We start from the raw sequence: 11,850 nt of genomic DNA, 5'->3' as shown, positions 1-11,850 counted from the left end.
AGACCAGCCAAGACAGGAGCCAGCCAGCTGAGACAGAGATCCTGCTACATAACTGTTATAAGTTTGAGGGGGGTGGGAGCGGTAGGTTGTATGCCTCAGCCTCCTTCTAATTCCTAGAAACAGAAGAGATACAATTCCTGGAATAGCCAAGCATGTGTAAATTTCAATACCCATAAAATCAGCTGCAGCGCAAGATGGGGCAGTGGCACCCAGTATTGGAGAAACTCAGAGCTAACCAAAACATCCCAGGAAAATCTTGAGCGGGTTTTGGAGTCCTTCCTTCCTGGGGGCCCTTGCACACTCACTTAAACTCAGGGCTGAGCAGGAGCACTGGAAAGGAGAGAGCAACAAGAATATTTATGATTATGATTAGTTATTACATTTCCTAGTCTCTATACAAAAAAGTCTCAAAGCAACTTAGCAATATAAAATACAGCTGGATAAAATCAGTTAAAATTAAACCACAAGACATCCCAAAAATACAGAGAAATTGTTCCAACTTATAGTGCTTTTGGGGTTCTATTCCAATGTTTCTTTAGCCATTCCACTGTCAAACAGCTCTTACTGTCCAAAAGGTCTTCCTGGTGTATTGTCGGAATTTTCTTGTAACTTGAAGCCATTGGTTGGAGTCTTTCCCTCTAGAACAGAACACAGGCTTGTTCCCTCTTCCATGTGACAGCCCTCTAGATATTTGAAGGCAGCTATCTCCTCTCAGTCGTCTCTTTTCTAGGGTAAACATACCCAGCTCCTTCAACCCTTCCTCTTAAGGCTTGGTTTCCAGACTCTTGATCATCTTGCTGGCTTTCCACTATCCACTTTCCACAGATATATTATGCTTTTTTCGTTTGCCTGCTTGCTTTGCCAGCAGTGAGTCTTATGACAACCTTTGATATTCAAAACTGGGGAAAAGACTCCACCTCAGATTTCCTTTTAATATCATAAATCAGTGCTTTTTTTCTGGAGAGGCCGCAGGGGCACACATACCCCTAAACATTTTGTGAATCTTTGTACTTTTGTCCATTTACTGTATTTAATTTTCCCCAATTTGAACAATGAAATGATTATTTTCTTGAGTTAAAATGAGAATACCCCTAAACATTTTTTTAGAAAAAAGCACTGCCATAAATTCTCTGTCGGTGTTGCCACAAATCCGCTGCCAGCGAAAAAAGCCAGAGGCATAGCTGTCAAGCATAGCTGGAAGTGAGAGCTGGACCATAAAGAAGGCTGATCACGGAAGAATTGATGCTTTTGAATTCTGGTGCTGGAGGAGACTCTTGAGAGTCCCATGGACTGCAAGAAGATCAAACCTATCCATTCTGAAGGAAATCAGCACTGAGTGCTCACTGGAAGGACAGATCGTGAAGCTGAGGCTCCAATACTTTGGACACCTCATGAGAAGAGAAGACTCCCTGGAAAAGACCCTGGTGTTGGGAAAGATGGAGGGCACAAGGAGAAGGGGACAACAGAGGACGAAATGGTTGGACAGTGTTCTCGAAGCTACTAACACAATTTGACCAAACTGCGGGAGGCAGTGGAAGACAGGAGTGCCTGGCGTTCTGGTCCATGGGGTCAGGAAGAGTCGGACACGACTAAACGACTAAACAATAGCTGTCAACCTTTCTCTTTTCTTGCGAGGAATCCTATTCTGAATAACGGAATTTCCCTTTTAAAAAGGGAAACGTTGACAGCTACGGATAGGAAGGCGACCTCGGAGGAGCCCGCCCCCTGCGTTTTTCTGACACTCCTCCTTCTGACTAGGAGGAAGCAAGAGCGGGACAAGACTGATAGCTAGCAGTGGAGCGGGTTGAGCTCCTGCTTGGGAAAATCAGATGCAGGAAGACGCCCCTTCGAACGTGCTCGCGGCAATCGCGGGCTCCGTCCCCGCCGTCGAGTCCGCTGGTGTCGGAAGCGGGGTTCCTTCTCTACGGACGCGACACGCCACGCGACCGAGAATGCGGGCGGGCGGCCCACAGACAGAGGACAGAAATCGGCGCAGAGCTTCTCTGCCCGAGGGAAGAGGAAGTAGCAGCCCGGTAAGGAGAGAGGAGTCGGTCAGGGCCGTTGGAAGATCTCTGAGCGCAGGCGGTGGAATGCTGGGGACGCGGCGGCACCAGATCCTCCCCGTCTATAGCCCTTCGCGCCGTTCAGTGAGCGCCCCAGAGACTTTGGGGGGGCAGGGCGCAATGGGGGAGAGAGGCGCGTTGCAGAGAAAAAAACACATCTTCTCGGAGGATGCCCTGGACCTTGAAGGATACCACTCTGGCACTTATGACTCTGAAAGGCCAAGAGTCCAGCTGAGGCAAATACACACCCCTTTGTTCGGTGCTCTGGGCTTTGAAGGATACAATCCTTACGTCACCAATGATGCCTACAAACCTGCTCACATCTATGGCATCCAGGTGGGGAACTGCAATACCCTCTTCTTGGAGAAGTCTCTGGCCCCTGCGGTTCATCCTGGGAGCTCTTCTGAAGAGGATTCTGGGCTCCCAATCAAATCACTTCTGCTGTCAGGTCACCATTTGACCTATAATAAAGCCATCGATGGTCTCCTGGCATGCACCCTGGAGAGTTTAGATGAGTCCGAGCTAAAAAAGTTCAAGGGCGAACTCTGCCATTTCTACATTCCAATGGGCGATCTCCAGGTCACCCAGGACTGGCTGCAGGAACGTGGTGCTTGGACTCTCTGCCATCTGCTGCTCAGACACTATGATGTGGATGGTGCCGTGGAGGTGGCAGCCAAGGTGCTGAAGGCCATCGACTGCCAGCCGCAGGCGGACACGCTTCTCCGTGGAAGGGCAAGTAAGGACCTCGGAAAGGGGAACATTTGTTTGAGCCTGGTTATCTCCTCATGAAGAAATGTTGGCTGGAGGAAGAGAGGTTTCTTTAGCTGGGTCGTGTTTGTCATAAACTTATTATTTACATTCTCAGTGTGTCTTAACCAATTGGAGGGAGGACTCAGAAATCGCAGGTCTCTCTTCCTATATTTATATTATTTTATTGCATAAAATTTATACCTCAGTTGGTTGTAAATAAACCAACAACCCTCAAGCAGATTTAAATGCCCCTCTTTGCCCTTCCTCCACATCACATTATTTCTTCGCATCGTTTCAACATGGACATTAAATGGCAAGAATAACATTATTTATCATCTTTGCGTTGTAGCTCTCAATTCCTCTTTCATGCTTTATTCATTTCCCCTTCTTTGCAATTATTTTGAAAAATGACACTACAAATACACATGGGTGCACACAACCAGTGATCTCAAACAGACACAGTTTTCTCCTGTGACCAAGAGCAGATGTCTTTTACTAATTAGAAGTAGTTTCATCAGGGTTTCTACTTGTAATCAGGTCTGACTTTCAGTATAGAATAAATAGGAATTTATAGTATGAGATAAACAATGAAAATTTACAGCAAAATTGCTGTGGGTTCAATCCCTCTTCAGATCATCTCTTGTTTCCATTTCCCCACTTTGATTTATCCATGTCAGGATGCCTGTGTTATCAAAGAGGTGTGTGTGTGTGTGTGTGTGTGAGAGAGAGAGAGAGAGAGAGAGAGAGAGAGAGAGAGAGATTGGGTTAACAACCGAATTAGTACCATCTCTACTTTTTGCATTCCATTTCCTGACGACCCAAAGGTTTACAGTCCCAATCTGTGGGTGCAAGTACATCCCACTGAACTCAGTAGGCCTTTCCCCTATTCCTCATACAAGCAGAACAAGGTGAAATTCACTTCACATTTCTCTAATCTTCAAGGTTTGCTTCTTCATTTTCACAGAAGCCATGTGGGAAAATAAATCACTGACCTTGTTTTTACAGGCATTCCTGAGTTCTCGGTGCAAGTATCAGAATCCCCTCTACTTGCAGAGACAGGGCAGTGCCGAAAGACAAGTCCTGCAAATTCCAGGAAAAGTGTGTTTTGCTCCCAGTGTCCTAGAGAGGTAAAGGGCTGGACTCATCCTGGTTTGTATTAGCCCCTATTAACACCTAACTTGTGAATTTGAATTTCAAGCTTAGGTAGGTTTGTGGTTTTGCTATTCAACACGAATTACAGTGGTACCTCTGGTATCTCGGGTTAAGTACTTAATTCGTTCAGGAGGTTCGTTCTTAACCTGAAACTGTTCTTAACCTGAAGCACTACTTTAGCTAATGGGGCCTCCTGCTGCCGCCACGCCGCCGGAGCACGATTTCTGTTCTCATCCTGAAGCAAAGTGCTTAACCTGAGGTACTATTTCTGGGTTAGTGGAGTCTATAACCTGAAGCATATGTAACCCGAGGTACCACTGTACTTGGAATGGACAGGTGTCTCCAACACAAATAATTGTGTGGTGTGTTTTTTTTGTTGTGAGCTGCAAATGGCCAACTGCACGCACTCCTATTGTGATTGCTGTATATAGCATGGAAATGTTCTGTGTGGGATCTATACTATGATGTTATCAATTTGCAATAATCCCATGTTTACAATAGAATTCTTCAGATTTCAACCTGTCCCCAGTGTCTGAAGGAGCAGGAGGCAATTCTTTGACTAAAGAGGAGGGTGTGCATCTTGACTCCTGTGTACCTGCATGCAAATGCATTGATATGACTACAAAATGTTGGTTCACTACTTCCTTGCACACCCACCCATCCTTATCTTTCCTTACCTAGAGAGTGCAGGTAATTTAATATTTTTGGGTTACATCTGCCTTTGGTAAGTACACTGAGATCTTTGGAAAGAATGGCAAATATTCTGTAAACATTTTTGGGTAAAAGTCTAGATTAAAAAGAAAAGAAAAGACAATGCCTGTAATCACCATACTATAGCTCATTGCCAAAACAAACACAAAAGGCAGATGCTGTGACATAGCATTTAGTGTTTCTATAGGGTGGGGCTCAAGCAGTGCTCCTTGGTGTAGGAACTAGAGCACTGCAAGAAGATAAGAATGCCTATATTTTCAGATAGGATGGGCAGTCTGGCATAAATATTAATCATTACTGCTTTGCCAAAGGAGCTTCCAGAGAAAATCATACCAGATGTGGTTTGGGATTCACAAAGGAACCATGAAATCTACAGGTGAGATCTTTTTACAATCTCTACATTCAAATAATGTTTTCAACATTGAATTGTCTGCTGACAGTTCTGGGAAAGGTACTACAGAACACATTCAACTAATGTGGGTCTCACGGAGGCATACCCAAAATCACCCCAGAAATATACAATGCATATGTGTGTGTGGCAACATCTCAGAGAGATCAGACACAGAAGTTTCCCACCCTTCTCTTACTGCAGCACAAAGGCAACGTGATTCGCTGGGGGGTGGGGTTGCTGATACAGCTCCTTGCAAGGGCACAAAAGACCCTAGGTACATCTCTGGGGTCTCATGGTCTTCATATAACCAGCTTACATCTGTGACAGCATGTTGGGTGAATTGTGTTACAGAAAAGCTTATCTGCCATGGTAATGGAAGGGAGATTGGAGCCCTCCCCATGCTCACTGGATTTGGCTGGTTTAGAGAATTACTAAGAGTCACTCACACAACCTTTTGTTAGTTCCAGCATTTAAAAGCATTTTTTTCCAGTACCGAAAGAAGCCTTACTTACTTCCTGGGCAGTCTTGTAGCCAAAATACTTCTCTATGACAAAATGATGTGTGTGTGTGTGTGTGGCAAGATGTTTGCTTGGGAGATTCTCTTTACTAAAAGCTTCATCCCTATACTTGGCCACTGTGTAGCAAAGAGCTTTCAAGGGAAGACCAGATTTTTCTTATCCTTACCCTTCTAATCAACTCTCCTCACCCCCATACAGCTTCCAATATGTTATTTGCATAGGTCTGCCACCCACACAGCTGTGGGAATGTTCAGGGATGCAGGAGAGGATATATTGTTTGATTATAGCATTTCCAACTTGTGTAAACAAGTTCACAATTTAGCAAGGTAACATTCCCCTTTTTAAACATACAGCAGATGTGTTTGCTCAGGCTCACTAAAGCCTCTATAATAACTGTTCTGGTATTTTCCCCTTATTCCCTCATAAAAGATAAGACACGACACAGTCTTATTTAAAAATATAAAAAGTTTACTCACTCACATTTTGTTCACAATCGGATCCCAGAAGACAGACTTAGCTTAGAAAAGTAACATACACCTGGAAACTGTCCCATAAACAGACAGTCCCTTTGTCCTCTCTTGGCTAGAGGCCAAGAGAGCATCTTTGGCTAAGCAGATGTTGCTTCTTCAATGAAAGTAGTCACAGAGAGAGAGATGGCTGTCCTGCCCTGTGCTTTTGTCGTTACCTGCACAAGTGAGGCCACACCCACCACTAGTCACATACAGAGGAAGTCTGTCCCAGCCCAAAACGAAACAGGAAGTTTATCTGCTGGCTGGACAAACATTCCTCCCCATGTGTAAACATGTTCACTCTAGGAATGTTGTACTTAACTGCTCTTGTGTTTCACATCCCACAACAGCTGCATCAGATGCAGATGAGCCAAGAGCAAAGAAGCAGAACATGCAGGCGGTATTGAACTTTTACTACATTGTCATTAGTATGAGAAGAACATGCAGGCCGTACATATTAATAGTTGTGAGATGAGCTACAGATACATCTAATACAGGCATGTCCAACAGGTAGATCCTGATCTACCGGTAGATCACTGGACGTCCGTGGTAGATCACCAGCTCCCCCCAAAAAACCCTTAACAACTTTGGCTCCTCTAAAAAAAAAGCTCAACATTTTCCCCCTGCACCCCCCAAAAATGGGGCTTTCCTCCTCCCTGAAAAAAGCTCAGCTACTTTGGCCTGAACCCAAAAAAAGTGGGTAGATCACTGCCAGTTTTTAACTCTGTGAGTAGATCACAGTCTCTTGGGAGTTGGCCACCCCTGATCTAATAGAACAGCAGGGGAAACTGCACTGATCACTATTCCTTTCATCTTTCTCTTTGTTGCATTCAGGTTGTGCTCCCTTGAGGCTGGCTCCTTTCAGTGCTACTACACTGATCTCATATTTGAGGTGGGAGCGGGTGTCACCATAACATACCAATTTGATTTGTGGCACAAGCACCTGAATGGAAGGGATGCACAGAGGTTGTCTGTCGCTGGTCCTTTGCTCAACATCCAAGCGGATCCACTCGAGGCTGTGGCAGCCGTTCACTTCCCTCACTTCCTGTGCCTTGCAGGTACGGTAGGGGGGCGGGGAACCTTCCAATGGTATAACTGTAACTGGAGGAATGAATACTAAACAAGAATACGATATAACATGTGTGGGATGGAATCCACTGGGAGCAGTCAAGTACAACATTACCTGTTTTGACTCAGAGATGGCGGGTAAACAGGAAGGAGCTGTTACCAGGAGGGCTGGTGCAGAAAAGAGAAGGGCTAGTGTGCAGGAGGAGATATCTGGCTTTAAAGAAGAATGGGAACATTTTACAAATTACTTAAAACAACAACAAAATGAACTGGACTCCTTGGCAGGTTTTGAATAAACATACACAAATTTATTATTGCTAACATAATAGACAGATAAATTAAGGATTTTTACAAGTTTATATTATGCAGAGAATAATATGTGTTGAAAAATCAGAGAGAGGAGCTGAGGGAAGTCTTGGGGGGGAGGGAGGGAGGGTTTTTCTTGGGGAGGGGGAAATGGGGGAAATGAAGATGATATGTTTTTGCTAATTTGTTATGATGAAATTCTTAATAAAAATTATTTTTTGAAAAATGTTTAGATAACCTCCAGAGCCACTGCCCTAAGCAAGCTACCTATTATTGACCCATATTCCATTTGTGTTCCTTCTTTTTACAGATGGGGACAGCTCCCAAGTCTACATTGGCCATTTTGTGGAAGAGGGGATGAGTCTAGAAAAGCCAAGCAGAGTGGGGTCACGTCATGCTGTGTTGAGAAACCCCAAGTTCTCTTCCCGTGGAGTAGTTTTCAAAAAGCCTTGGTTTAAACGGAAGATGAAGGTCCACTGCATCACACTGCTCTATCAAGTGCTTGAAGTTCCAGCTCAAAAATTCCACCTATACCTCCTCCCAAACGACTCTTCTCTAAGAAAAGTAATTGGGAATCTTTCACTCTGCTAAGTGGCACAAGACTTGCAATATGATTAGGTGCAAGAACTGTGGGCAAACTCATTCATCAAGGTGTGCTTGGATTGATTGATATTGATTGATTGATTGATATTGATTGATTGATTGATTGATTGATTGAAGTTCTAGCAAAAATGAACCCACATTAGCAGTTGCCCCCCACCAGCATTAGTATTCAAATATCCAGTATAAAAATAAACCCCTTTCCTTTGCTGGGCTGAAGCCAAATGACTGTCTTCTTCTCTAGACACAGTGTTGTCATCGAATTGTGTAAAGAAAATACCTTTATGCCAGGTTACGCAGCATGTTGACTTGGAAGTCTTCCCTGAGGTGAGGTTTGGAATTGGCTAAGCAGCTTGGCATCTCCCTTGCATGTCTCAAAAATCACTCTGTTTGTGCTTCCCAGACAGTCCATGAGAAAGAAGAGAAATGCCCTTCATGGAGATTGGATAAACCCTCTGTCATCCTCAAGCCTCTGAGGATTGGCTCTCGCTTCTTTGTGCAGAAGTTAGATGATGTTGAAATCTGCCCCAAGGTAAGACGCAAAAATGATGGAAAGTGTTACCTGGAGGGAGTCTGTGTGGTATGAGAAGGGGACAGCTAAACCAGGATCCCTTCAACCTCTTATTTACTCCCCTTAAAATTGGTAGACCATGGGCTAAGCCATAGTCACACAGCTTTCCCTCTTTCCCACAGGAACTGGAGCTTCAATATTTGCATGCAGACATGGAGCAGCAGTACCTTGAACTCTATGCTGAACACAGGCAAGATAAGTTCCACTTCAACCTGATAGAGAAGAAAAGGGATGAACTCATCTGGGAGGCCTTTGTGAGACAAGGTGAGCTTTGCTCAAGGGAAGACCGCAAGATAAGACCATAGCTTGAAAAGGCCACATGCACTCTCTGACTGCATCTTCCCTGTTCTCTTTCAGAAGAGCTGAAATCTTCTAACCCAACAGAAGGTCAGTAGGAATGCAGTAATAGCCTACCCAGGGTTGCACATCTGGAATGGTGCATATTTACTATGGGAAATTTTAGAGTGAGATTTGGAAGTCATCCTTGTAGTCTCTGCTTGCTTCATGCATCTACTCATTCTCTCTCTCTCTTTTCCAGCTGCTAGTGGCTACATAGAGACTACTGCACTGTCCCTCAGCAGTGCCTCTGGAACATGCCATGAGTTATTTCTCATATTCTCAGTCATTTTCTATCCCTATAAATGTCTGGGAAGCAGGACAGCTTGAAGACAAACCAGGCCTTCTGCTTTGATCACCTCTCTCTAGAGCTCACTGTCTTGAAGCATCCTCTGAAGCCATTTTTTAAATAGAGCATTTTCTTTTATTTTTGTCTGACAGAGGCAAGCCCACCTCATCCAATGTCAGTCTCATCAAAAGAACATTTCATTGAGCAACACCGGGAAGAGCTGATCCAGCGGACCAGCAACGTTGAAGCGGTGCTGGATATGCTCCTTGGCACCATTCTGAATAATGAGCAGTATGAAATGATCTCTTCGAAGGGAACCAACCAAGAGAAAATGAGGGCGCTCTACATGCTGGCGCCAAGTTGGAACCGCTATTGCAAGGATCTGCTTTACAAAGTACTGAAGAACAGAAATCCGTATCTTTTTGATGAACTGGAAGGGAAGTGAGACCACAATGAAGTCAAAGAGAGACAACAGGAACTCCAACTGCATGTACTATGTGACTTCAGTTCTTCCTTAATCAATAAAGAAGGGACCGTATGAGGTCACTTCCTTAATGCTTTGGGGGGGGGGATTTCCAACAAAGGAAATAATATTATGTATTTGCCCCTGCATGAGTTCTTTTTTGTTTATCTTACCAAAATGTGTGGTTCATTCTTAGCAATGAGGACAAAGAAGGGGAGGTCAGCTGACCACAAATAAACAGGTGCAATTGCCTAATTCCTAGCTTGCAGTGAGCTACATTAGGTTTTTTTTTATTCTGCTAAAAGGGCTTCACAGCCTGTTTCTCAAACACGTGTGGGACAGGAGGTTTAAATTTTAATTTACAAAATTAATCCTCAATCCATTGCCATCAAAATCAGCAATTGCTGCTGGCTGAGCTTTGTCCTTTTCCACTTTGTCCATCACCAGAGAAGAGTAGGAGAAAGAAACTTGCCTATTGCAAGCACCAGCAGCATGAGGGAGATGTCTCTCCCTAAGCAGGTGTCTTAGAAATAAGGGGACTGCTTGCTTTGGCGGCACCAGTAGGGAACAGGCACGTCCACTGCCAAATCGAGCAGCATTTAAACACACATACCCCAGTCATCAGCAGTGAGCTATCAGAAAACGTACAAGGATTTTAGGCTGACAGGTTTTTCAACCTAAATCAGATAAGTTCTGGTTTTAGATTGATAGAAAAAGTGTCACAGTTATTTCTGAAAACCAGAGTTATGGGAGCACAACAGAATGGCAGGAAATTGCCCAAATCTCACAGTTGTTTCATATATATATATATATATATATATATGAATATATACAAGCCTGATCCTCTGTCACTTAACTGTGTCCCCTCAGCTTTTCTTTCAGCTTCATCCCACCCTAACATTTCTCTCAACAGTCCAGCAAAAATGAAGCACTGCAAAACCCACAAGCACTAAGCATAGGTTTGTGCAAGGCAGAAAAGAAATCCTCAAAGAGCTTCACAGGCTGAAGAGATCTCCAGAAGAGTTCCTTCTGCAGTGTAGCGAAGAAGTGGGGAGAAAGAATTGCAACAGGGGCTGCTCCAGGCTGGACTCTGGGCCTCAGGCTGAGCCTCCTGCCTCCCTCACACTAACTAGAGGGACTGGAAATGGCAACAGAATGAGACACTCCTTCCTGCTTACCTCTGCAGTGTGGGATGTAATCCATTGGAGCAGTCAAATACAACATTTCTTGTTTCCCTAGAGTGGACACAGGAAGTGTTACTCCAGCCAAGGTAGAATTTCCTGTTACACCTGGTCTGGAGCTTTCTCCCCCTGCATGTGACCAAGTAGATGAGCATGACCCTTGCAGACCTAACAAAAGGCCCAGTCATGCAACCATCTCTCTCTCCTATTTTGGCCACTGCTCCTGGTGCATTTGATGCTGTCTGCTGGCTCTCTGCCAGCAGCACATAGGCCCATCCTTACAAGGATGTAAGCCACACTAGTCCTGAGAGGCATGTATTGGCTTCCAGTATGTTTCCGAGCACAATTCAAAGTGTTGATGCTGACCTTTAAAGCCCCAAATGGCCTCGGTCCTGTATAACTGAAGGAATGTCTCCACCTCCATTGTTCAGCCTAGACACTGAGATCCAGCGCCGAGGGCCTTCTGGCAGTTCCCTCACTGCGAGAAGTGAGGTTACAGGCAGAGGGCCTTCTCAGTAGTGGCGCCTGCCCTTGGAACGCTCTCCCATCAGATGTCAAGGAAATAAGCAACTATTCTAGTTTTAAAAGACATCTGAAGGCAGCCCTGTTTAGGGAACTTTTAATGTTGTATGCTGTATTGTGTTTTTAATATTCAATTGGGAGCTGCCCAAATTGGCTGGGGAAACCCAGCCAGATGGGCAGGGTATAAATAATAAATTATTATTATTATTATTATTATTATTATTATTATTATTATTATTATTATTATTATTTCTGGGGTCATACTTTGAACTGAATGTGAGTAAACATTTCATTACTTATAAGGAAGACTCTTGTGTCTTTTTTCTTTTAGGAGGTAATCAAAGGGGTCTTACCAGGAATATACCATATTTTTCGCTCCATAAGACGCATCTGACCATAAGACGCACCTAGTTTTTAGAG

At 44.2% G+C, this 11,850-nt stretch overlaps 1 protein-coding gene across 1 annotated transcript; it reads left to right on the top strand.

Annotated features, from left to right (window-relative positions):
* The first annotated feature begins 1,599 nt into the window (after positions 1-1,599).
* Positions 1,600-9,988, top strand: LOC309353966 (NACHT, LRR and PYD domains-containing protein 1 homolog). Its single transcript, XM_081883627.1, has 9 exons — positions 1,600-2,799; positions 3,819-3,940; positions 4,988-5,052; positions 6,929-7,152; positions 7,779-8,032; positions 8,472-8,600; positions 8,762-8,903; positions 8,997-9,026; positions 9,417-9,988. The coding sequence occupies exons 1-9, from the start codon at positions 1,830-1,832 to the stop codon at positions 9,707-9,709; spliced, it is 2,229 nt and encodes a 742-aa protein (XP_081739753.1). The 5' UTR covers positions 1,600-1,829; the 3' UTR covers positions 9,710-9,988.
* Positions 9,989-11,850: the final 1,862 nt, after the last annotated feature.

This window comes from Podarcis melisellensis, assembly GCF_964234715.1.
Source record: "Podarcis melisellensis genome assembly, chromosome: 13".
Taxonomy (NCBI): domain Eukaryota; kingdom Metazoa; phylum Chordata; class Lepidosauria; order Squamata; family Lacertidae; genus Podarcis; species Podarcis melisellensis.
This window is presented reverse-complemented; position numbering and strand designations above follow the sequence as displayed.

Bases quoted from the DNA above. Each gene is read 5' to 3' on its own strand.
- LOC309353966 (XM_081883627.1), top strand. From the start codon at position 1,830: ATGCAGGAAGACGCCCCTTCGAACGTGCTCGCGGCAATCGCGGGCTCC. The intron at 2,800-3,818 runs GTAAGGACCTCG...TTGTTTTTACAG, and splicing joins GCTTCTCCGTGGAAGGGCAA to GCATTCCTGAGTTCTCGGTG. The intron at 8,033-8,471 runs GTAATTGGGAAT...TGTGCTTCCCAG, and splicing joins ACGACTCTTCTCTAAGAAAA to ACAGTCCATGAGAAAGAAGA.